This window comes from Mesocricetus auratus, unplaced genomic scaffold, assembly GCF_017639785.1.
Source record: "Mesocricetus auratus isolate SY011 unplaced genomic scaffold, BCM_Maur_2.0 Super-Scaffold_4256, whole genome shotgun sequence".
NCBI lineage: Eukaryota > Metazoa > Chordata > Mammalia > Rodentia > Cricetidae > Mesocricetus > Mesocricetus auratus.
Window position 1 is genome coordinate 66,483,016 of NW_024429182.1, and position 22,615 is coordinate 66,505,630.

The 22,615-nt window shown below is 39.2% G+C and overlaps 1 protein-coding gene across 4 annotated transcripts in view; it reads right to left on the reverse strand.

The window, feature by feature from the left end:
* Zranb1 (zinc finger RANBP2-type containing 1) overlaps positions 1-21,865 on the reverse strand; it is a 52,046-nt gene extending 30,181 nt beyond the window's left edge. The window contains exons 1-3 of one of the 4 annotated variants that reach the window (XM_040752676.1): positions 21,789-21,865; positions 6,368-6,532; positions 4,188-5,038 (exon numbers count right to left, since the gene is read on the reverse strand). In XM_040752676.1, the coding sequence (XP_040608610.1) occupies positions 4,188-5,038; positions 6,368-6,408 (892 nt within the window). In that variant the 5' untranslated portion in view covers positions 6,409-6,532; positions 21,789-21,865. Of the gene's footprint in view, positions 1-4,187; positions 5,039-6,367; positions 6,533-17,323; positions 17,577-21,788 lie in introns of those variants that run through there. The other 3 variants (XM_040752682.1, XM_040752672.1, XM_040752679.1) reach the window with 3 other exon arrangements.
* Between the last annotated feature and the right edge of the window lie 750 nt (positions 21,866-22,615).

Genomic DNA, 22,615 nt, shown 5'->3' on the forward strand with positions numbered 1-22,615 from the left:
GGCAGATCTCTGTGAGTTAGAGGCCAGCCTTATCTAAAGAGTGAGTTCCAGGATAGCCAAGACTACATAGAAAGACCTCATCTGAAAAACAAAAACAAAAAAAGAAAAATGAAACTAAAAAGACAGCTGAGAGATGGCTAGTTGGCCACACTGACCACTTAAGCTTGAGTCCAGATACCCAACATATAAAAAAGTCCTGTAATCCAAGAAATAGTGAGGTAGACAAGAGGAGCCCTGGTGCAATAGCCACCCATCTAGCCAGCTGATGAAGAAACCCCATCTCAAAAAAATAAGATGGAAAGGAGACCAGGCATTGACCTCTGGCCTCCTCGACCATACACTTGTGGGCACATATACATGTGTATTAATTAGGTATTCTGCTCCATGTTCAAGCTACATGCTATCTAATAGGGGAAAACAAATGAGCTCTGCTTTTACCATCCAAGCTCCCATCCTCAGGTAACACTTTTACTGACAACACATTTGGGCACTGCCATCCCAACATCCTCTCACAGCACTATATGACTTAAGTGAAATTTACAACCAATAACCACAGAAGCTTGTTTGCTCAACACTGTTGATGTTTCCTCAATAAATAAGTCAACCTTCAATCATAGTTTATCAACTTCAAAGCTGACCTCACTATGAGAATCTTTTTTCAATTTTAAGTGAGAACATCTCATAATTTACATTCAGGATACAATTTTATGTTCAGTGTCCCTGCTGTACGTACGTGTACACACACACACACACACACACACACACACACACACACACTCACACACTTACTTTTTAGTGACAGGATCTCATTCTGTAGTCCTAGATGACTTGGAGCTTACAGAAACCCACCTGCATCTGGCCTGAGTGCTGGGTGACTGTATCACCATGCCTGGTCTAGAGATGATTTTTGATATCAAGTATCAATTACTCATAATGTACCCACATTTAACAAAACCTAGGGAACATGCTAACAGTGGTGGTACATGCCTTTAATCTCAGCACTTGGGAAGCAGAGGAAGGAAGATCTCTGTGAGTTGGAGGCACTCTCCATCTATAAAGTGAGTTCCCAGACAGCCAGGGCTGTTACACAGAGAAACTCCCGTCTCAGAAAAAGTAATTATTTTTCAGTACATGCCACCTTTCTATTAGCCTTACTGCTTAGGTGGTTTTTGTCTTTTTAATTATTATAACCTAATGTAAACAAGCTTTCTTTTTTAACACTAACACAACTTAATGATGATACTTACACATCAGGATATGACTACCCCACAGACACAACACAGGTCCATAACTTTTGACCTTTTGGTTAACAACATTATTCAACTAACAGCAAAGACAGAATCTACCTAACTAAGAGCCAAAAACAAGGACCAAAACAATACCTTAACACCAAAGGAACCTGTAAATTAATTAAGATCAGTTCATTCTCGTCATACAATTTTTTGCTCTATCATTTAAAAATGAACTCACAGCTGCTAAAATGCAGAAATTGGGATGGTAATTCAAAAGAATTAAGAATATATAAAATATTTAAAAAAGAAAAAAGAATATATAAAATAAACGGTAGTACCAAAAAGTGTAAATAGTCGTAAACACATGAAATTCTAGCAGCCATAAAGACAAATATGCTGATTGTCTGCATTTACAGAGGAAAAAAAAACACATTTAAAAACATTTTTCATCCTGGGATCCTCTGACTTAAGAGACTATAAACTCTTGATTACTAAAAGAATTCTATAACTCTTCAAAAAAGGGTAAAGAAGTTAGTTCAATTCCTTCTGTAAATTTATATATTGTATTTTAACCACAGTATTAAATACAGATAGCACACTACCACTGCAAATGTGAAGGCATACAAGTAATTAAGGCAATCACACTTAACACAAAAAGGTCATATAATTCATTAATATGAATGATATATTCTGAAGGTCAATATAATGCTAATCCAATTTCTTGGAGTCACATTTTTGTGATATTTTTAACAAGAAACAGATTGGTGGGATGGGGATGGAGGGAAGGAGTTGTTAACTTCCTAATGGATAAAAGGTTCCCTTTAGGTGACAAAAATCTTTTAGGGCAAAGCAGACTGTAAAACATTATGAATACATTAATATATAAACTTGACCCCAATAGGAAAAAGGTAGTGAAGAGCCAACCCCCAAGAAAGGGGTGAAATGAGACAACAAAGTCAACAGAATATGGTTCATGACTCAACGGGGGAGAAAATGATAACTATGACTAATCTTCGGAAGCTCAACTGCTAGGACATTTTTTTTGACATTATAAATTTTAAAAAAAATCAGAACTAAAGAGATGGGTTAAGAGCACTGCTGCTCTTCCAGAGGATCCAGGTTCAATTCCCAGCACTCACATGGCAACTCACAATCCTCTGTAAATTCAGTCCCAGGGAATTCATTGCCCTTCTGGTCTGCACAAAGGACTACACACATGGGGTGCACAGACATAAATGCAGACAAAAACATGAAATTTAAGAAAATAAAATTTCACATTTCTTCTGTTTTCAAGATTTATTTTTCTTATTTTTAATTATTTTTAAGTATGTGTGTGCGCATATGGCTATGTTCATCTGGGTGCAGGTGTCCATGAAAGTCTCCTGGAGCTGGAGTTATGTATCGTGGTGAGCCATCTGATATGGGTGCTGGGAACCAAACTCAGGTCCTCTGGAAGAAAGCAAGTGCTCTGGCACTGAGTCGTGTCTTCAGGCCTGAGAACCTCAGATTTCTGGAGAACAATCTATCTATGTCTTCCATACTACTTCCAGAAGGATAAAATCACATTAGGGGGCACTATTGTTCCACACCAAGTTTAACCTTACAAATCACTCAAATATTTCTAAACAAAACTGAATGTCAGCCATTACCTTCCTATAATTCCATTTTAAAATGTTAACATAGTATTCCACTGGCATTTTATTACAAAAATAGTATCAAAATATCTACCAGTAATAGGTTTTATTGGTAGTTAGGCTTTTAAAGTAAGTACGTAATAACACGTAACATGGAAATATATAAACTTATAGTTAAAATGTCAGGGGAAAAAAGTGAATGTCAGGGCTGGAGATACGGCTCAGTGGTTAAGAGCATTTGTCCTTAGAGAGGACCCAGGTTTAATTCCCAGCACCTACACAAGATACTCACAACCACCCCTAACTCCAGTTTCAGGGGATTCAATGCAAAACACCATACACATAAAGGAAGTCGATGAAACTTAAAAATTAAAAAAAAATTTTTAAGGTGAATGTCAAAGTAAGCAACCCACAGAAATAATTTAAATAAAATCCAAACGCTCATCTCCTGGGAGCAGGGAGTGTGAAAAAAAACTTTTAAGAATCAAGTAACACTTTCTGATAAGTGGATCTCTGTGAGTGCAGGGTCAACCTGGTCTACATAGTGAGTACCAGGACAGTCAGGGCTGTGTAGAGACACTGTCTCAAAACAAAGCAGAATTAAATAACATCTTTATGAATTAATTATACCACAAATTATTCATTCATGAAGTTAGTAGCTGGAGAAAAATCCTCCTCCCACCTGTCTCTGCCCTTTAACAACTCTTAATAACCAGGCCCAGTATTATGTGTTACTTTATGAAAGCATTAAAAACACAATACACATAAATCATAATCTAAACTATGGAATCAGCTGGCTATGTGAAATCTGTTCCACCAAGTGTGTAAATATTTACTACATGACATTCATGTTAAGTTAACATCAGCATTTTCAAGGTCAATATTACGTTCGTTCAACTTCTTGGAGTCACACATTTTTATATTTTTAACTTCTGACTAAAGCCTCTATCATCACAAGATGCTCACACTGTTTACAAACATCCAGAACTAGCAGCTGGTATTCCTCTGTCACATCTTGTTACAATAAATAGGAGAAACAAACAATTTTAAACTTCAGGTATATACTTTCTTGCAATGTACTAACAGTAACTTAGTTAAAAGGTTTCTCTCAAGCTGATAAAGAGGCATGTACACAAATGGGCACTTTGGTACAAGGCAGACAAGGTTAAAAAATACAGATCTTTATATATATATATACTTGAACTATCACGTCAAATGAGTCAAATACTAATACTGACCATCCTTTTATTTTTCAAGCCATTATGCCTTTTCCCATCTCATTCAAAATAATGCAAAAAAAAAAAAAAAAACAGAAACTTACCCACACAAGCATTGAGGAATAGCCAATCAGTCTTTTTCATCCTATTTTTAATCTGTTTTAGTTTTTTAAAGTCCACTTCAAGTTCCTCCTTGCTACCAACAGCACCGGCCAATTCGATCCTCTGAAAATCCATTTTCACTTCAGAGTCCCGTTTCGTAGTTGGAGGCGATCTTCTTTGGCTATTACCACTACTGCAGCTTCCCCGCCATCGAGCTCTGTCTTGTTCATTTATTATTGAAGAAGCCTCTTCAGTCTCTGCCAACTCTATTGCTTCAATGTTATTAGGTCTGGGATGATCACAAACAACACATTTTTTAGCCTTAGCCCAATTTTCGTATGTGCAAACAGAACAAGTCCAATGCTGGGTCCTTGTATTTAGTTTATTTCTATCATTGTATTCTTCACAGGGATCAACAGAAAATGCAACTGGTCTTGAACCAGATCCTGAGGATTGAGGAGATTCTGTGGGACTCCTGGTCCTACGCTGGGATAAGCACTGAGTACATCTGATTGCTCTTGGCCAGTTCAAATATGTACACATGTGGCATGACCACTTATTTGCATTTTCCATGCTGTATGAAGACTTAACCCTTGGTCTTGCACTAGAGTCTGGACATATCAAAGGACTACTTCCACCTTCAGTACTGGAAGGATCCCAATCTCTACCAACATCACTTGAACCACTTTTAAATGGATCTTCTGTAATAATTGTTCCACTGGGTCTCTGAGCACGACACATAGTACACTTGATTGCAGATGGCCAATTTTCATACGTACAATATTCACAGGCCCACTTAATCCCATGTTCTGACATTGTGTACTTCTTGAAGTGAGTTATGTCAGGCAGGAAGCTATAAATAATTAGGATACTGTTATTAAAATAATAGCTACACAATTCCACCTCTGAAAATACACCCCCAAAATAAAAATACACTTCAACTTAGAAAATATCTATTTCTTAAAAGACACATTTAAAATTTCTTATTGGGTTCTTCTACTTTTATTTGGGGATTTCCAGACAGATACTGGAGATAAATTCCCAAAGATTTAATGAAAGATTACTTTGGACTGCTGAAAGTGATAGGAGATGAATACAGACTTGTTTTACAGGAGAAGGAGATAAAAATAGGTAAGTCATTAATAGAAATTACTCAATTTCATCTCAGCTGTCACCATTAATTTAGAAGTTAAAAAGACTTGTAGGCAAGGGAAAGAACACAAACCAAATAGTACCTTAAACACATAACCACTCTCAAGTTACAAACAATGTGGATCATGCTATTTATATTATGTCTGATCCATGAATTCAGAAGATCAAAGTCTTACCTAATTATCTGCTAAGGGAGAAAAATAGCTTGAAAGTGCTAATTATTCACTGCTCTTAATTAGCACAGATAGAAAAGAAAGATGCTAAAGAGCACTAATCACAATTAGCAAAATAACATGATAAACTAGAAATAGTTCTTATATTCTGTATCCTCAAAATCTGATTACATTTGGAGCAAAAAACAAAAACTTTCCATCACCTATACTCTCAGAAAATTCAAATGGATAAAGCATCTCTAAGAAAACTATTAGCATGATAGCATATTTTTGAATGTTTATATTTGATATTTGAAAATTAACACATTAAAATTTTAGTTAATATTAAAAACATACTTGCTATCTAAAAGGTCCTAGAAGCTGGGAGTGCTGGCACATGCCTGTAATCCTAGCACCTAGAAGGCTGAAGCAGGAGGATCTTGAGACTGATGATAGCATAGACTACACAGTGAGAGGTAAGTCAATAAATATTTCCCGGGCTCTACAATGGGCTTACTAACACTACACTATAATGAAGTCTTTATTGTTTAACAACAACTAATTCATAAGTGAAGCAGTTTACATGGCAAATTTAATGATATTTTAATAACTTAAATTAGAATACTAAACAATTTTCGATGTTCTAAATTTATTACCTCCCCCATGACCTATTTTAACCAGGAAAGAGAAAAGGTTTCCTAGGCAGAATGATAGGTATTTTTCCTTCTTTCTAAACCTGAGAAGCCAAATCACTTTATAAGTATATTCTGCTCCTGCCTATCAAATCTACACCTCATATACAGAGTGGCCTTTGCTAAGAGGACAACTTCACCATAGAAAGGAAACTATTTAATAGCTAAAATAAAAATCACACTTACTAAGATTTTAGTTTCCATGCTATAACCTCCACCTTGCACATGGTTACAATAAAGGTAAATCAGACCAAAGACAAGATTCAATCTTCATGCTGGCTCAGACTCTGACTTCCTCAGGAGATACTGCACAACGTGTAAGTGGTTCTGTCTGACTGTGAATAGCTATTCCTGAAAAGGAGACCAAAACTGAATTTCACTTATAGCCTTCTATATCAAAAGTTATTGAAGAAAGCCTAAATTTTAATCAATTCTAATTATACTTACTATCTTAATAACGAACTATTATATTTAGAATTTTACTTTAATATAGCAATAAAAAATTTGGTCAGCCAAATTAACCACGAGGAAGTTTTCTGCATAATGCATTGTATATGTGCACAGGCTTGTGTGTGTATGCATGTCTCATTTTTTGGAGCCAGGGTCTCCACATGTAGCCCAGATAAGTCTCAAACTTGCAGTTCTTCTGCCTCAGCTTCCCAAATACCAGTGGTTGTGGACATGCACCAATACAACCAATATCATCATTGAGTATGAGCATTGCTGAGCTAATTCCAATCTGTACTAGTGTAAAAGAAAAGGTGAGATGATCCAAGTAAGTAAAAAATAATTACTTATAATTTAGTTTGAAATATTTTTCTCTTGCAATTGCATTTGTTTGGGGTTTGTCCCCCAATTACTTCTCAACCAGGTAATTTAAATTACCTTGCTTGGGCATTTTTAAACTATATGGGGTGTGCCTGTATGCGTGCACATATGGCAGCAAGATAACAACTTCAGGAATGCCATCCTCCTTTGAGACAGGCTCTCTTACTGGCCTGGAGCTCCCCAATTAGGCTGAACTGGCTGATCAGTGAGCCCCAGGGATACTCCTGTCTCAGCCTTCCCAGGACTGGGGCTCCAAAAGTACAGTTGGGTGCAGTGATCAAACTCAGGTGCTTGCGCTTGCAAAACAAATGCTTCACCAACTAAAGCATCCTCCCAGCCCCTTGCTTAGATTTTTAAATTTGACTTTATACACACTGACTATACACATCTAACAGCAATCTAAAAGTGTGTCCAATGGCAGGGACTATAATCATACAAGCTAACATAAAGTGGACAACAGAAATTTTCATATTAGGCATTTCCTTCCTTTAGTTTTTTTCAGAAATGAAATATAAATAATTTATTCATGCTATTGGAAAGCATAACTAGCATGTATAAAGTTAGCATAACAAAAACACGTGTCATAATAGACATATACTAAAGCAATTACAGTATTTCATTTAAAATGTTTATAGCCGGGCGTTGGTGGCACACGCCTTTAATCTCAGCACTTGGGAGGCAAAAGCAGGCGGATCTCTGAGTTCGAGGCCAGCCTGGTCTACAGAGCGAGTTCCAGGACAGCCTCCAAAACAATACAGAGAAACCCTGTCTCAAAAAACCAAAGAAAAAAAAAGTTTATATTCAAAATCCATGCTTGTTTTGTTTTGATGCATTCTTATGTGTGCTTGCACTGCATGCTAAACTAACAGCTGGTTATCTTACTTTAGCTAATCTCCATGCAACCAGTGAACTGTCACAACATACTTAAATTTTCAAGGCTGACAAAAACAAAGATCTGCCAATTATATTGGAACAAGACGGCTCAGCAGGTAAAGGTGCCTGCTGCCAACACTGGCGAACTGAGTTTATTCCTGGGATCGATATGGTAGATGGAGACAACTCCTACAAGCTATCCTCTGACCTCCCCATACTTGCCAAGACACAACTCACACAGGCACACAAAATGAAATTTATTTATTTGTTTGTTTGTTTTGTTTTGTTTTTTGAGACAGGGTTCCTCTGTATTGTTTTGGAGGCTGTCCTGGAACTCGCTCTGTAGACCAGGCTGGCCTCGAACTCAGAGATCCGCCTGCCTCTGCCTCCTGAGTGCTGGGTTTAAAGGCATGCGCCACCAACACCCGGCATAAAATGAAATTTTTAATGTAATAAAAAGCAAAATAGTAATAATATCAAGACTAGCTTGGAGGAAGAGTTCAGTGGAGAGCATGTCACCCATATGCAAGACACTACATAATAATCGTCATGATTATTCATCATAAATGCTATCATAAATGAAAAACAAACAGCAGTCTAATTTCCCTACCTGTTCTAAAAATACAAGTAACTGCAATTCCAAACTGAAATTCAAGGAAGAGAAGAGAAGCACACTAGACTATTTTCTATAGAGATACATACTCTGGGGAGTTGAAACTCAACAGAACACTATCTTTTAGTAACTGAAAGTTACAATTCACTAGAGATCATCTGAGAGAGCCATTTTTATCTGTGGTAATCAGTAAAAGAGTAAGGGCCATGTGTGATTTTACATTTCTAAGACTTAATAGAAAGTATCCTTTTTCTTTCAGATTTTCAAGGCAAATAGCTCTAATGTTTTTTTTTAAGTTTTTTTTTTTAATTGTGTGTAACTGTGTGTCTGTGTGGGTGTGTGTCCACCTAAGTGCAGGTGCCTGCAGAGGCCAAAAGAGGAATTACAGATGGTTGAAAGCTGGAGACCAAATTCAAGTGCTCTACAAAACAGTACATGCCCTAAACCACATCTATCCAGACCCCTAGCTCCTAAGAGCTAATGCTACATTTTGAAAAGGAACTGTGACTAAGCATCATGTTAATATATTATAGCCAAGTCATTTAACTTAGTAAGTCTAATTCTGCATGCAATCTAGGTTTCCAAATTCTATTCAAGAACTCATATTTCAATAAATGAGTACATTAAAATCTGCACAACAGAGATTTTCAAAAGATCTTTTAAGCTCCTTGACTCATTTTGCCATAGAACCGTATGTGTTACACTTGAACCAAGCAATATTTGTCTTAAAGAGTCAAAATGATGTCCATTTCTTTTTAAGAAGTCTTTACTGGGGCTGGAGAGAGTTCACTAGCTAAGAGCAGTTGGTGCTTTTGCAGAAGATTCAGGTTCAGTTCCCAACACCTACATTGTGTCTCATAACTAACTCAAGTTCCGGAGGACCGATGCCTTCTGAGCTTCACAGACACTGGGCAAACATGAGGTGTACATATATGTATACAGACAAAACACCTAAAATAACTTAAAATCTTATTTAAGCCTTATTTATGAAGTATTACTACACACTTAAGAAACAAAGCTACATTTAAGCCTCAAAACATTAGATACTATACTACATCTCGACCCTCCTGGGGTTTTTGGGCATGCCAGGCCAACATTTCACCACTGAGCTACACCACTATGCCTTATGGAGCCTGGCATGACCAAAAACTCCAGGTTAGGTCACCTGCAACACTGTTTTTAAAAAAAGGCAAAAAATGCATGTGAATAAATAATCCTCATCAAGCACAAACTCTTTAAGAAACAAACTATAAGTTCAGTTGCCAATAGTTTCAAATGAGAAACTACTCAAAAGGGTTAATGACAGCAGTCTTAAATGTTTTTTAACTTTCTTAACATAAACTACACATAATAGTTACTAATAAACTGCAGAGATTTATAAATGTTCACAGGATATCTTGAACTTTAGAAAAGGAAAGAGAGTATTCCACACACACAATTTTCAAGTTTTCTTAAAATATTACAAAGTAATTCTGAATTACAAAATTTATATTTAAAAAAATTGAAAACATTGCTTGAGCCAGGCGGTAGTGACATACTCATTTAATCCCAGCATTTGAGAGGCAGAGGCGGTGAGATCTCTGAGTTAAGGCCAACCTGGTCTACAGAATGAGTTCCAGGACAGCCAGGAATGTACAGAAAAACCTTGACTTGGAAAAACAAGGGGGGGGGGAGGAAGGGAGGAGGAGGAGGAGGAGGAGGAGGAGGAGGAGGAGGAGGAAGAAGAAGAAGAAGAAGAAGAAGAAGAAGAAGAAGAAGAAGAAGAAGAAGAAGAAGAAGAAGAAGAAAACACTGCTTGACTCTTTTTTTTTTGAAGGTCTTCATTTTTTTTATTCTTTATGTACAAAGACTAGCATGATCTGTTTCACTGGGTAGACAGTATTGAATAGTCCATTCAAGGTTGCTTAGTCCAACTTAATGAAGCCTATGTCCTTTGCATACTGACGGAAGCACCGATGGCACATGGTCAGCCCGTATTTCCGGATCAGGCCGTGGTGGTTAGAGCAGACGTGGCAAGAGCTCGAGCCCTGGCTGAACGTCCGCAGGTGACTCACTGCTTGACTCTTAAACCCAACTTCCCACTTAATTTCTCTTTTCTCATCTTCCTACATCACAATCATCAAGAAAACCAGTGGTGCAGGAGAATCTACTAACTACAAATCTAGTCCCATTCCAGGGCTCAGATAACTTATCAGATCCCCATTAAACCTCTTATCTTCTTCTCATAAGGCACTCCTACCCTGACTTCTCCAGTTTCCATAAATGATACCTACTCGTATCCCTGAACCCAGCTGAGAAAATCAGAATCAATCACCTTGAGTTCTGCCTTCTACCCATTTTTTTCCTGATGGTTTCCATTTGATCAGTTATTTGATTCCATCCCATTGGCATCAATCCTTCCTCAGCTCAGGTTAGAACTACCATAATAGTCTCCTAAGCATATTTGTTTTCTAAATATATCCAGCTGATTGTTACCACAGCAATCCTCTTTTCTGAAGCTTTCTCTAATATAGCCTCTCAGTTCTCTCATGTAACACCCACAAGCCCACTCACTCACTTCCAAACACACTACATATACCCTCAACTTACAGACATGTCATCACTCCCAAAGATGCACACATGAAGTCATTGCCTTAGATATGCTCATCCTTAAAACTCAATTACCTCTTATCACTTTCATAGGAAGCTCTCAGATGACTCCAAAGACATTTCAAGCAACCATGCTTTTATTAACATGTGGACTTACTGTATTTCCTCTTAGGATTAATTTCTGGAATATCAATTCTTAAATTTTTCTTACATCATTCCCTCCCACCAACTTTCAATTGGGGCAGCAAAGGCTTCCGAAACCCCATCTCAGGGATTTTAAAGACAAAGCCTACAGACCAGTACACTGTATTTTATGAGAGCAAGCACAAGGCCAACCAGAGCCACGCAGTCAAAATGTGTCTCAAAATCCCAATTGCTGGGGACATATCTGAGCAATATAACATATACCTGGCATGGTCCAATGCCCCAAGTTTAATTTCCAGCACCCAGCACTATTTTTAAAAAAGTGCCAAGCCACAGGCACTGGCAGCCCATAGCTGGCCGCAGAACCAAAGAAACCAGAAGGAATCCTATAGAATACAATGAAAGAAAACATTTCGCCTAGAGAAGGTAAAATGCATAATGTCAAATTTCTTAAAAAAGGAAGGAGAAGGAAAAAAAAAAAACCACTAAGAACTAAGGTTGAATTTCATGTCAAGAGATTTCAAAGTCCAAATCAAGCTGATTTAAACAAAGCAAATGAAGTATCCCCTTTCTACCTGAGGTTTTAGGCTGCAGTTCATGTTTGATATATCTAAGATATATTCCTAACGAGCTAGCCAGATAATAAACTGGCAAAAGTTAGCTATTCCCTTGTCTTACCACAGAAGTTATGTATATTTATGTGTTACCAAATATCTAAAGTGTTTCAATGAAAATCATGGTCTTCACTGTGTCATCCTGCCATTCCATCCTCCAACAAAATATAGACATTGGGCTGGAGAAATGGCTCAGCAATCAAGAACACTGCTGCTCTTCCAGATGACCTGTTTCATTCAACACTTACATGGTGAATCACAACTGTTAACTCCAGTTCCAGGGGATTCAACATCCTCTTCTGGACTTCACAAGCACCATGCACACTATAGTGAACAGATATACATGCAAGCAAAACTTTATTTATACACATAAGACAATAAATTTTAATTTATAAAAACATAAATATTACCAGGTGTGCAAACACGTGCCTGAAATTCCATCACTAGCAAAGTACAAGCAGGAGGATATCAAATTATTAACTTCCAGACGAGCATGGACTATGGAGACAGTGTCTCAAAAATAAATGAATATGTATTGCATAAAATGTAATTTATAATAGAAAATAATATAATTTCCATAATAAAATTACAAAACATTTTGACCCTGATACTTTAATATTTGGAATATGAATAAGTTATGGGAAGACAGAACAACAATAAAATTTGTCAAATAAATTTGTCTAAAGCCTTCTAGTCCTGTGACCCACATTTTTCCTCACTAGATTTCAAGACATGCCTTTGGCTTGCCTCTATTTCTCATTAGCTATTCTCCTTCAATCTTTGTTGGCTTCTTTATATTTCTGATTTCAGGAACCAAGCTGTTCCTTGGTTGACAAAGCTCTAACCACCAGCTCACTCTCTTAGAAATTTCAATTCATCCGTGGGGGGGTTTCATTTTTTATTACATTTAATGTATGTATGTGTAAAAAAACAGCTATCAGAGCCGGGCGTTGGTGGCGCACGCCTTTAATCCCAGCACTCGGGAGGCAGAGGCAGGAGGATCTCTGTGAGTTCAAGGCTAGGCTGGACCGACAGCCTCCAAAATAATACAGAGAAACCCTGTCTCATAAAACCAAAAAGAAAAAGAAAAAAAAAAACAGCTATCAGAATGACACTGGTCACACCAGCTTATGCCATTACTTGACTGAGGTAATTACCCATACTACAACTAGAATATCTATTTTCATTCCACAGAAACCTTTCTTTTAAATATTTTATTTATGCCTGTGTATATGTTGAATACTGGTGCCCCTTGAGAGCCAGACATGTCCCATGAAACTGGAGGTGCAGGAAGTTGTAAGCCACCTGATGTAGGTGCTGGAAACACAACTCCTGTCCTTTACAAGAGAGTACATGATCTTAACCACTGTACCATATCTCCAGCTCCACTGAAGTTTACCATTTCAATCTGATAAGAATGTATTAACTAGTGGCTGGAGAGATGGCTACCCTGGCTGCTCTTCCAGAGTACCTGGGCTCAATTCTAGCACCAATATGGCAGTGCACAAATATCTGTAGCTACAGACATTTTACTATAGCTTAGGGACATATATGTAGTATTCCTTATATTCTTTATTACACTATCTGGCAACTGAAATGTTTAGACAAAGTTGATTTTATATTTAAAGAGACAAAAGTTAGTAAGTAAAGAGAATTCCTGAAATGACTAGGAGACTGATGAAAAGAAACGTCACTATTATTATATACTAGATTGGATACAACTGTAAATCCTGGTGTACATAGAAAGCTCCATGCCAGTCAGTGTTACATAATGAAACCTATCTCAAAAAATAAAAATTACTTAAAAATTTGTTACTTAATAATGTAATTTAAAGCTGGGCAGTGGTGGTGCATGCCTTTAATCCAAGCACCCAAGAGGCAGAGGCAAACAGATCTCTTAGTTCGAGGTCACCCTGGTCTACTGTGTGAACTCCAGGACAGCCAGAGCTACACAGAAAAACCCTGTCTTGGAAGAAAAAAAAAAGCAAACAATGATTCCTACAGTATGATAAGCAATAAGAACAGAATGAAGTATTGGTTTTTTTTTCTGTTTGTTTGTTTTTGTTATTGCTGCTGTTTTAAAGACAGCAAAGGGCTTCATGCAGAAGTGTGCAAAAGAACAGCAGGTTGAAAGCACCGTTTGTTCCCATCATCTGAGAAGGGTGAATAGCTAGGACAACTCTGTCTAGTTCACAATTTAACAAAGTTAACCCTATTCAACAAGTAAACAGTAATAGCTAATAAATCTTGCCAAGCATTGTATGAAACATTTAATATATATTAACCAATTCACTCCTCAGGACTACTATTATGTCCAATTTTAAAGACTGGAGACAAAGCACAGTAACTACCATAAAAAAATTAGTCACAAGTTGCTAAGTGGTAGAGCCAGAATTCAAATCAAGGCTTTCTGTATCCAAGCACACACACTCAGTCATCTGTTCCCACTATGCAAAACTTGAACTATTTACTTTACTGAGTTTCTTGCAAAGCAATTCCTCTGAGACTACCAACAGGCAATACACAAACAAAAAAAAACACAACAACAAAAACTTGGTAACACATATTTTATTCACGTTTTCCTTTTTAGACTGAGAACTATGAAAAAGATGTCTAATAAACTGAACACACGCCTTTAATCCCAGCACTTGGGAGGCAGAGGCAGGCGGATCTCTGTGAATTTGAGGCCAGCCTGGTCTACAGAGCGAGTTTCAGGACAGCCTCCAAACCAATACAGAGAAACCCTGTCTCGAAAAAATCAAAAAGAAAAAGAAAAGAAAATACTCTAAATTTAGTACCTAGAATGGGGGTGGGGTGTAGAGGTGGGGGGAGATGACACATTACAGGTAGCCTGATTTTAGACTAATCTATAGCAGTCCAGATTACATACATGGGGGAGGAGGAATCAGACTCAGGAGGCACAGGCTGGCAGATTTCTGTGAATTCCATGACAGCGACAGCCAGAGCTACTAAATAGATAGTGAGACCCTGCCTATCTCAAAAAACAACAAAACAAGCATGCTATGCTAATAAAAATTTTAAAAGCCTTCTGTTTTCATTCAACCAAGTGAAAGAAGTCGAGAGAGAGAGAGAGAGAGAGAGAGAGAGAGAGAGAGAGAGAGAGTGAATAGAAAGAGTAAATCTAACTAAATTGCATGTATAGATGTTGTTACAGAACCTACAGAAGACCACACTTTAAAGAAAAGCAAACAATGACTGCCTATGTGATTAGTAAGCATATCCTACATATCTGTTAGAGCCAAAATCACCTTACTTGTAAAAATAAGAGGCAGCTAAATAATGTGCTGGCTAGCATGGTACTACACTAGTTAGCAAGGTCTCTGTTCTTGCTGTGTGAAGCTTACTTTAGAAAACTAATGAATTGAGGCTGGAGAGGTAGCTCAGAGGCTAAGAGCATTAGCCTCTCTTCCAGAGGTCTGAGTTCAATTCCCAACAACCACATGGTGGCTCACAACCATCTATAATGAGATCTGGTACCCTCTTCAGGCCTGTAGCTAGAACACTGTATGTATACATAATAAACAAATCTTTAAAAAAAAGCCTAATGAATTTATTTTGCAAACACCTTATTTCCAAAGATAATGAAAAATTAAATTTTCCCTATTTCCACTGAAATGTACTGAGTTAAGCTCAAATTTTAAACTAGCAGGACAGTGATGGTGCATGCCTTTGATCCCTTCACTCAGGAGGCAGAGGTAGGTAGGTCTCTGTGGGTTCAAGGCCAGTCTGGTCTACAGAGCAAGTTGCAGGACAACCAGAGATACACAGAGAGACCCTGTCTCAAAAAACAAAAACAAAAAACAAAAAAAACCCCTAATATTTATTACTACACAACAGACCTGAGCAATATCAAAACCTGCCTCTAACGCTGTCACATGTCCACAAACTACACTACCATGAATTAAATGTACCATATAATATAAACGGCAATAGAAATAGAATGTGGCCGGGCGTTGGTGGCGCATGCCTTTAATCCCAGCACTTGGGAGGCAGAGGCAGGTGGATCTCTGTGAGTTCGAGGCCAGCCTGGTCTACAAAGTGAATTCCAGGACAGCCTCCAAAGCCACAGAGAAACCCTGTCTCGAAAAACCAAAAAAAAAAAAAAAAAGAAAAAATAGAAATGTGACTGCCAAGTTATAGGATAGACACAAAGGAACAAGCCTGCTGTCATTGGGATAGTTCCAGTGGGAGAGGGAAATCAGCACTGGCATATTTACATTATATGTCTTTAATTCCCAAGAAAGAGGTAAAAAAAAAAGCTAGAAATGAAACAATGTGGGCCATATGTTGATAATGAGGTTATGAACACAAGAGAATTCATTGTCCTGGCCTTCATGTATATTTTGAAATTTTTCATAATAAGGAGTTTTTAAGGGTTATAGGTATAGTTCAGTGATAGACCACTTACCTAGCATATACAAGCCCCTGGATCCCCAGCATAAGGAGTTGGGATGGTTAAATAGATCAGTAAGCTTTTGGGTTGGTTAAATAGATCAATAAGCTATTTTAGACTGGGAATTAAGGCATGGATGGATGGATGGATGGATGGATGGATGGATGGATGGATGGATGGATGGATGGATGGAACGAAGGAAGAAAGAGACAGACAGACACACACACACACAAAAATTTTGGAGATTATTAACACAATCCTACTAAAAACAAACAAAAAAACAACTGTTCTTGCAATTTTACAGTTTTTTGTTTTTTGTTTGTTTATTTGTTTTGTTTTTTGAGACGGGTTTTTCTGTGGCTTTGGAAGATGTCCTGGATCTAGCTCTTGTAGACCAGGCTGGTCTCACAGAGATCGGCCTGCCTCTGCCTCCCGAGTGCTGGGAATAAAGGTATGAGCCACCACCGCCAGGCTCAGAATAATTTTAAGTGTTAAATTTCGTGGCATAAAACATTCAGTTTGGGTTTGGAAATTAACATTAAAATTATCTTTAAATCAATATAGCTGAGAGTGGTAGTATATGCCTAACAAAGCCAGCACTCAGAAAGCTAAGGTAGGAGGATCACTATCCACAAGTTCTAGGTCAGCCTGAAAAGTATTCACCAAACTAGCCTGGAGTACACAATAAGACCCTGTCTGGAGCCGGGCGGTGGTGGCACACGCCTTTAATCCCAGCACTCGGGAGGCAGAGGCAGGCAGGCGGATCTCTGTGAGTTCAAGGCTGGGCTGGACCGATAGCCTCCAAAACAATACAGAGAAACCCTGTCTCGGAAAAAAAAAAAAAAAAAGACCCTGTCTGATAAAGAAAAGAAAAAAAAAATTTATTCTACAACTTACAGGTATGGTTTAAAAGTGAGAAATACAACAAAATACAAACCAAAGTTCCTTTCATAATAAACTTCCACAAATGAGTAGACTTCAGAAAAAAATGAAGTAATAAAAAGCTGCCTTCTAAGCAGTTTGGTACCACAGAACTGGGGATGTAGCTTAATTGGTAGAGGTCTTACCTAACATGAACAAGGCCATGGGTTACATCTCCAACACAGAATAAACTGGGCATGATGGTACATAAAGTCCTGTAATTCCAGCACTGGAAAGGTAGAGGCAGAAGATCAGAAATCCATCTAAATGCTACGTTTTAGGGCAGCCTGAGCTATATGAGAACCTATCTCAAAGAAGAAAGGAGGAGGAAGAAGACAAAAAGAAAAAGAAGAAAAGGTTCATGAGTATAGAAGCACAAATCTACAAAATATACTAAGCCAGGCATAGTGTAATAACTTTAATCTCAGCAGTCAGGAGACAGAGGCAGACAAATTTCTGTAAGTTCAAGGCTGGCCTGGTCTACATAGCAAGTTCTGGGCTTGCCATGAGACAGTGAGACCCTGTCAAACAAAGACAAAAACAAATAGGTGGACCTGGTGTTAAATGCCTTTATTCCCAGCACTTGGGAGACTAAGGCATATATGTGGATCTCTGATTTCCAAGTCAGCCTGGTTTTACAGAGTTCCACGACATGGAGAAACCTGTCTTGAAAAACCAAAATATTAATAACAAATAAAATAAGTAAAAAGAATTATATATCAGAGTGAGATAAATAATTGAACCAATAAACTGGATCAATATTTGTTTAATACTAAAAAAAACTAACATAACCTTATCAAGTCAATGGGCTACTTCAATTAGCAAAAAGCACTTCTGTAGACCAATACCAGTAATGAGATTGAAACCTAGATCAGTTAACATTCCTACTAATAATTAAGTTGGATTCCTTACTTCATATCATTTATAAACTTTTTTTTTCCTTTTTTGAGACAAGGTTTTTTTGTGTAGCCTTGCTGTTCTTGAAGTCACTCTATAGAACAGGTTGGCCTCGGAATTCAGAGTGCTCTGCTTCTGCTTCCTGAGTGCTGGGATTAAAGGCATGTGCCTGGCTGATCATAAATATAAATTTAAGAGCTAAAACTATAAAATATTATAATGAAGTCAGGGTTCCAACTTAATTTTTTTGAATGTGGCTATCCATTTCTTACTGTATATTGAAATTTACTGAATTTTAAAAGTCTAATTATTCTCAACTATAAGCTGATTATTTTGAGACAGCATTCTTTAGATGTATGCCAAAATCCCTGTTGTATAGATGAAGGAAAGGGTCCTTATTTAGTGCTGCATATTATGCTGCAATAACACACTTCGATTGGAATTCAGATGACAGTATATAATGGCTGTGATTTTTTTGTTTTGCTTTAAATAAAGCAATTCTTTGCTTTTTTGCTTATTTCTCTTTGTATTTAATGAAGCTAAAGTTTATCTACTTATTTATTATTTATGGTGCTAAGAATCAAATATAGGGCTTTGTACTTGTTAGGTAAGCTTCCTAGCTCTGAGCTACATCACCAGCCTGCTTCATTGGCCTTTTGATCAATTATGCATACCATCAGCATCTGAGGTTAGAAATGCAAACTGAAGCTACAGATTATTGCTCCTTCCCATGTCATCTGCATACAAATACAGAATGGCTACCCTTCTTGTGACTAGTACCAAATCCAAAGCCAAATAACTGCTTCAGACACTGTGAAGGAAACCAGAGATTTTCATTTGAATAATGTAACATAGTCATTGGAAAAATACCAACACCTTGTACCAGTTTTTTTTAAAGTGCTAACAGATGTAAACATACTGACCAAGTCTTTTTAAAGACATGACCATAGTTTAAAATATTTTCTCTCATAAGTCACCAAAAATCCCAGAAACTCCATTAACAGAATGAATATAAACTATATATCATGGAATACCATAACCAGAAATACTTTGCCAGACCATATTTTCAGGGCTAACTATATGGTCTTCACAGATACAAATTCATTTCTCTGATCCTTAAAAATACAGTTGGGAAGCAGAAATCATAAAAAGAAATCTACACTACCACAGATAAAGGGGGAAAAAGGTAAAAAGTTTCACACAAAATAAGAGCAAATATATCCCTCCAGGTTAAGTTCTCAAGGGTGTTCTTTTTGTTGTTGTTTTGTTTGTTTTTCAAGACAGGGTTTCTCTTTGTAGCTCTGGCTGTATGGATATTCCCTTTGCAGACTAGACTGGCTTCAAATTCACACCTCTATGTCCCAAGTGGTAGGATAAAAGGCATGTGCCACCACTGCCCAGTTTCAAGAGAGTTCTTAAGAGACAGCACTTAAGTTGGCCCACAGTAAGAACCATGAATACAGAAAGAGTGGATTAAATAAAGACCAAGAGGAGAGACTTCACAGGAACAATTTAAGTTTGGCTGGACTGAGCTTCACTTAAGAGTAGAAGAAAAAAATTAAGACTAAAGGATATATCAACACCAGACTAGTGAGAAATTTGAACACCATAAAGGAGTTTGAATTTTTTTCATTCATTTCTATAGGTTTATATACTGTGGTTAAGATGTAAATGTGTTTAAATACACAAAATATAATTTGCCTAAGGCATAAGTGGGACACAGTTATTTCAAATAAATCACCACAATTGAGAGAAAAAGTGTTCAAACACAAGGGTATTTCTAGGGAAGAGGGGAAGACAATAGCAATGTTCAAATAAAACTGAACCAAGTTACATAAAAAGTTAGCATCCTACTTTTGCAACTACATTTACTTCAAAGTTTAAACTTTATAAAAGCAATATAAATATAAAACACATGGAATGGCTCTCACTGTATCAATTACACATGAATCACTTTACCTCAAATGTTGTACAACTGAATATGTTAATCCTCAGAGTTTATTATTTATTTATTGATTGGTTTGAGGGGGACAGGTTTTCTCTGTGTAGTCCTGTCTTGGAACTCGATCTGTAGACCAGTCTGGTCCAGAACGCAGAGATCCACCTGCCCCTGCCTCTTCAATGCTGAGACTAAAGGCCTGCACCACCATGCCCGGCTTAATCCTCAGACTTTAAAAGCAATATGCCACAACCCCTATCAGTACACTGATCTGGATCAAGGCCATTAGCTTAAAATACACTACCATGAATAAGTACATCATGCTATCCGAAATACATTTCAAGAGTAAATAAATGGGTGACCCAACGCTCAACAGCACTAGTAAAAGGTGTTAAAATAGCAACATGGAAAACTCTCTCAAGGCATTCAAATAACATCCTCTCTAGAAAAAGTAAAATGTCTCATTACTGAGACGTTTTAACCCCTCACAAACCAATAAAAGTTACAAAACTTTAATGAGACTATTTTAAGAGTCCCCAAATCAAGAGAGCAGGTTTCTAAATATATTTTATGATTATCTCATTTAATTAAAACTAATAATTAACAGGATCCAGCTTTACTCTTCCCAAGCATAGTTCAAACGACTTTTGTTTTGTTTTTCCCAGACAGGGTTTCTCTGTATAGCTTTGTACAACAGGCTTGCCTCGAACTCAGAGATCCGCCTGCCTCAGTCTCGCTAATGAGGGGACTAAAGGCGTGCCCCACCAATGCCCAGCTTCAGAGGACTTTCTAAGTGCAAGATCCTTGGGTCTCCCCTGACTTCTCTACATAAAGTACCATGGATGCTGCAAAAGTTGACAGAAGGTCAACTAAGGGCCCACAGGGTACAGGAACCATTCATTATATAACACTTCCAAGTATTTGTACATCACGTTTATTAACATCATCACAGGTCAAATGTACGGTGAGACCAAACACTGGGAGCAATAGGAGTGAGTCACTTACAACAGTGAGTCAGGGGGTAACCGAGAGGGGAAATCGAGGGCTGAGATACAAAATTCTAAGCATGGTGGTTTCAAAACACCAGTGTATCTCCAAGATAATGGGCGGGTTCAAACTTCCTGCTTAAGCTAAACCGCCTGTCCCAGACGCTTAAAACAAATATTTCAACTCTTTTGTCTGTGCAACGACCGACCAAATCTGATCAGAAAAAAAAAAAAAACAAAGAACAAATCAACAACAACAGAAACACAAGGTAGTTGCACTAAGTGACTGTTACCAGGAGCGGAGTTCCAGGTACCCATCGCCACTCGAAGTCTCAACTCTCACCCTGATTTGCTTAAAAATGACAACAACCGGAGGCGGACGAGGGACCAAAATATAAGTTTGGGGACCAGCACCAACTTAAAGCGACGAATCCGGGTGTTTACGGCCTACTGAGGAGTGGGAACAAGACCCACACACTCGGACTCGAGAGGAATCCGAGTTGCCGGAATGCGGCGGGCAGAAGGGCAGCGCCAGCCAGGCAGCCGACCGCGGCCAAGTCAGGTCGGTAAACAAGCCGGACGGGCCACTCTCCCTCAGCCCCCGGGCTGTCCCCGCGCCGGGAAGCCCAAGATGGACGCGCGGCTGCCGGCAGTCCCGGGCCTGCGATGAGCTTTCCCGCAAAGCTGCCACCCGGAGGCTCCGCAACCTGGGCCCCGCGAGGCCCCATCAGGTCGCGGCCAACCCGCGAGGGGCCTGTGGACAGGCGCCCCCAGCCCCGGCCCGGTTACCTGGCGGCCGCGGCTCCTCCTCCCGGTCTGACGCGCGGCGCCCAGCGGCCGCGGCGGCGGCGGCGGCGGCAGCGACTCCCGCACGGCCCGCGGCGACGAGCCGAGCCCGGCCCCTCTCCGCCTCCCTCAGCGCCGCCGCCCACCCCGCTGCTGCCGCCTCCGCCCTCCCGCCTCAGTCAGGACATGTTCTCCGCGGGCCCGCGCGAGGCTCCCAGCGACCGGAGGGGCGGAGAGGCGGCGCGGAGGCGGGGGCCGCGGCTCGGGGGCAGGGGCGGAGCGGAGAAGGGACGGCCTCGGGCGCTGAGGACTCCGAATGGCGGCGGTCAGGACCCTAGAGCTAAATAAACCCCGCGGCGACCGCACAACGTCAGGGACTGGACCTTACTGCTCGGCGTCCCGCGATTGGTCCCGAGGCCGCCGGAGGCCCAACCAATAGACAGCTGCCTCTTTCCCGGCGCAGGAGGCGGGCCACAGCCGTGACGTCAGCAGCGTGCGTCCTGATTGTGAGGCCGCGGCGCGCGCGCTCCCGCGACGCGTCCTCGGCGTCGGCAAGTGTCCTGAAGTGCTGGTGAGGGATGCTTTTGAAAGGCAGGAGGCAGGTACACTGGAGCCGTGGGCTCCTCTCTGCAGCAGAGTCGCCAGAGCTTTGAGTCAAACGCGACTCTTGCATCTCAGAAGTGAGCTGCTTGCTAACTGAGAGGCTGCTTCGCGGTTCCTTATGCAGTGTAAAACCTTTTTCTTTTTTTAAAACTTCAGTCTTTTGAAACAGGCTCTCATTCTGTCGCTAAAGCTGGCCTGCAACTCCTAATACTCTTTCTGCCTCAGCC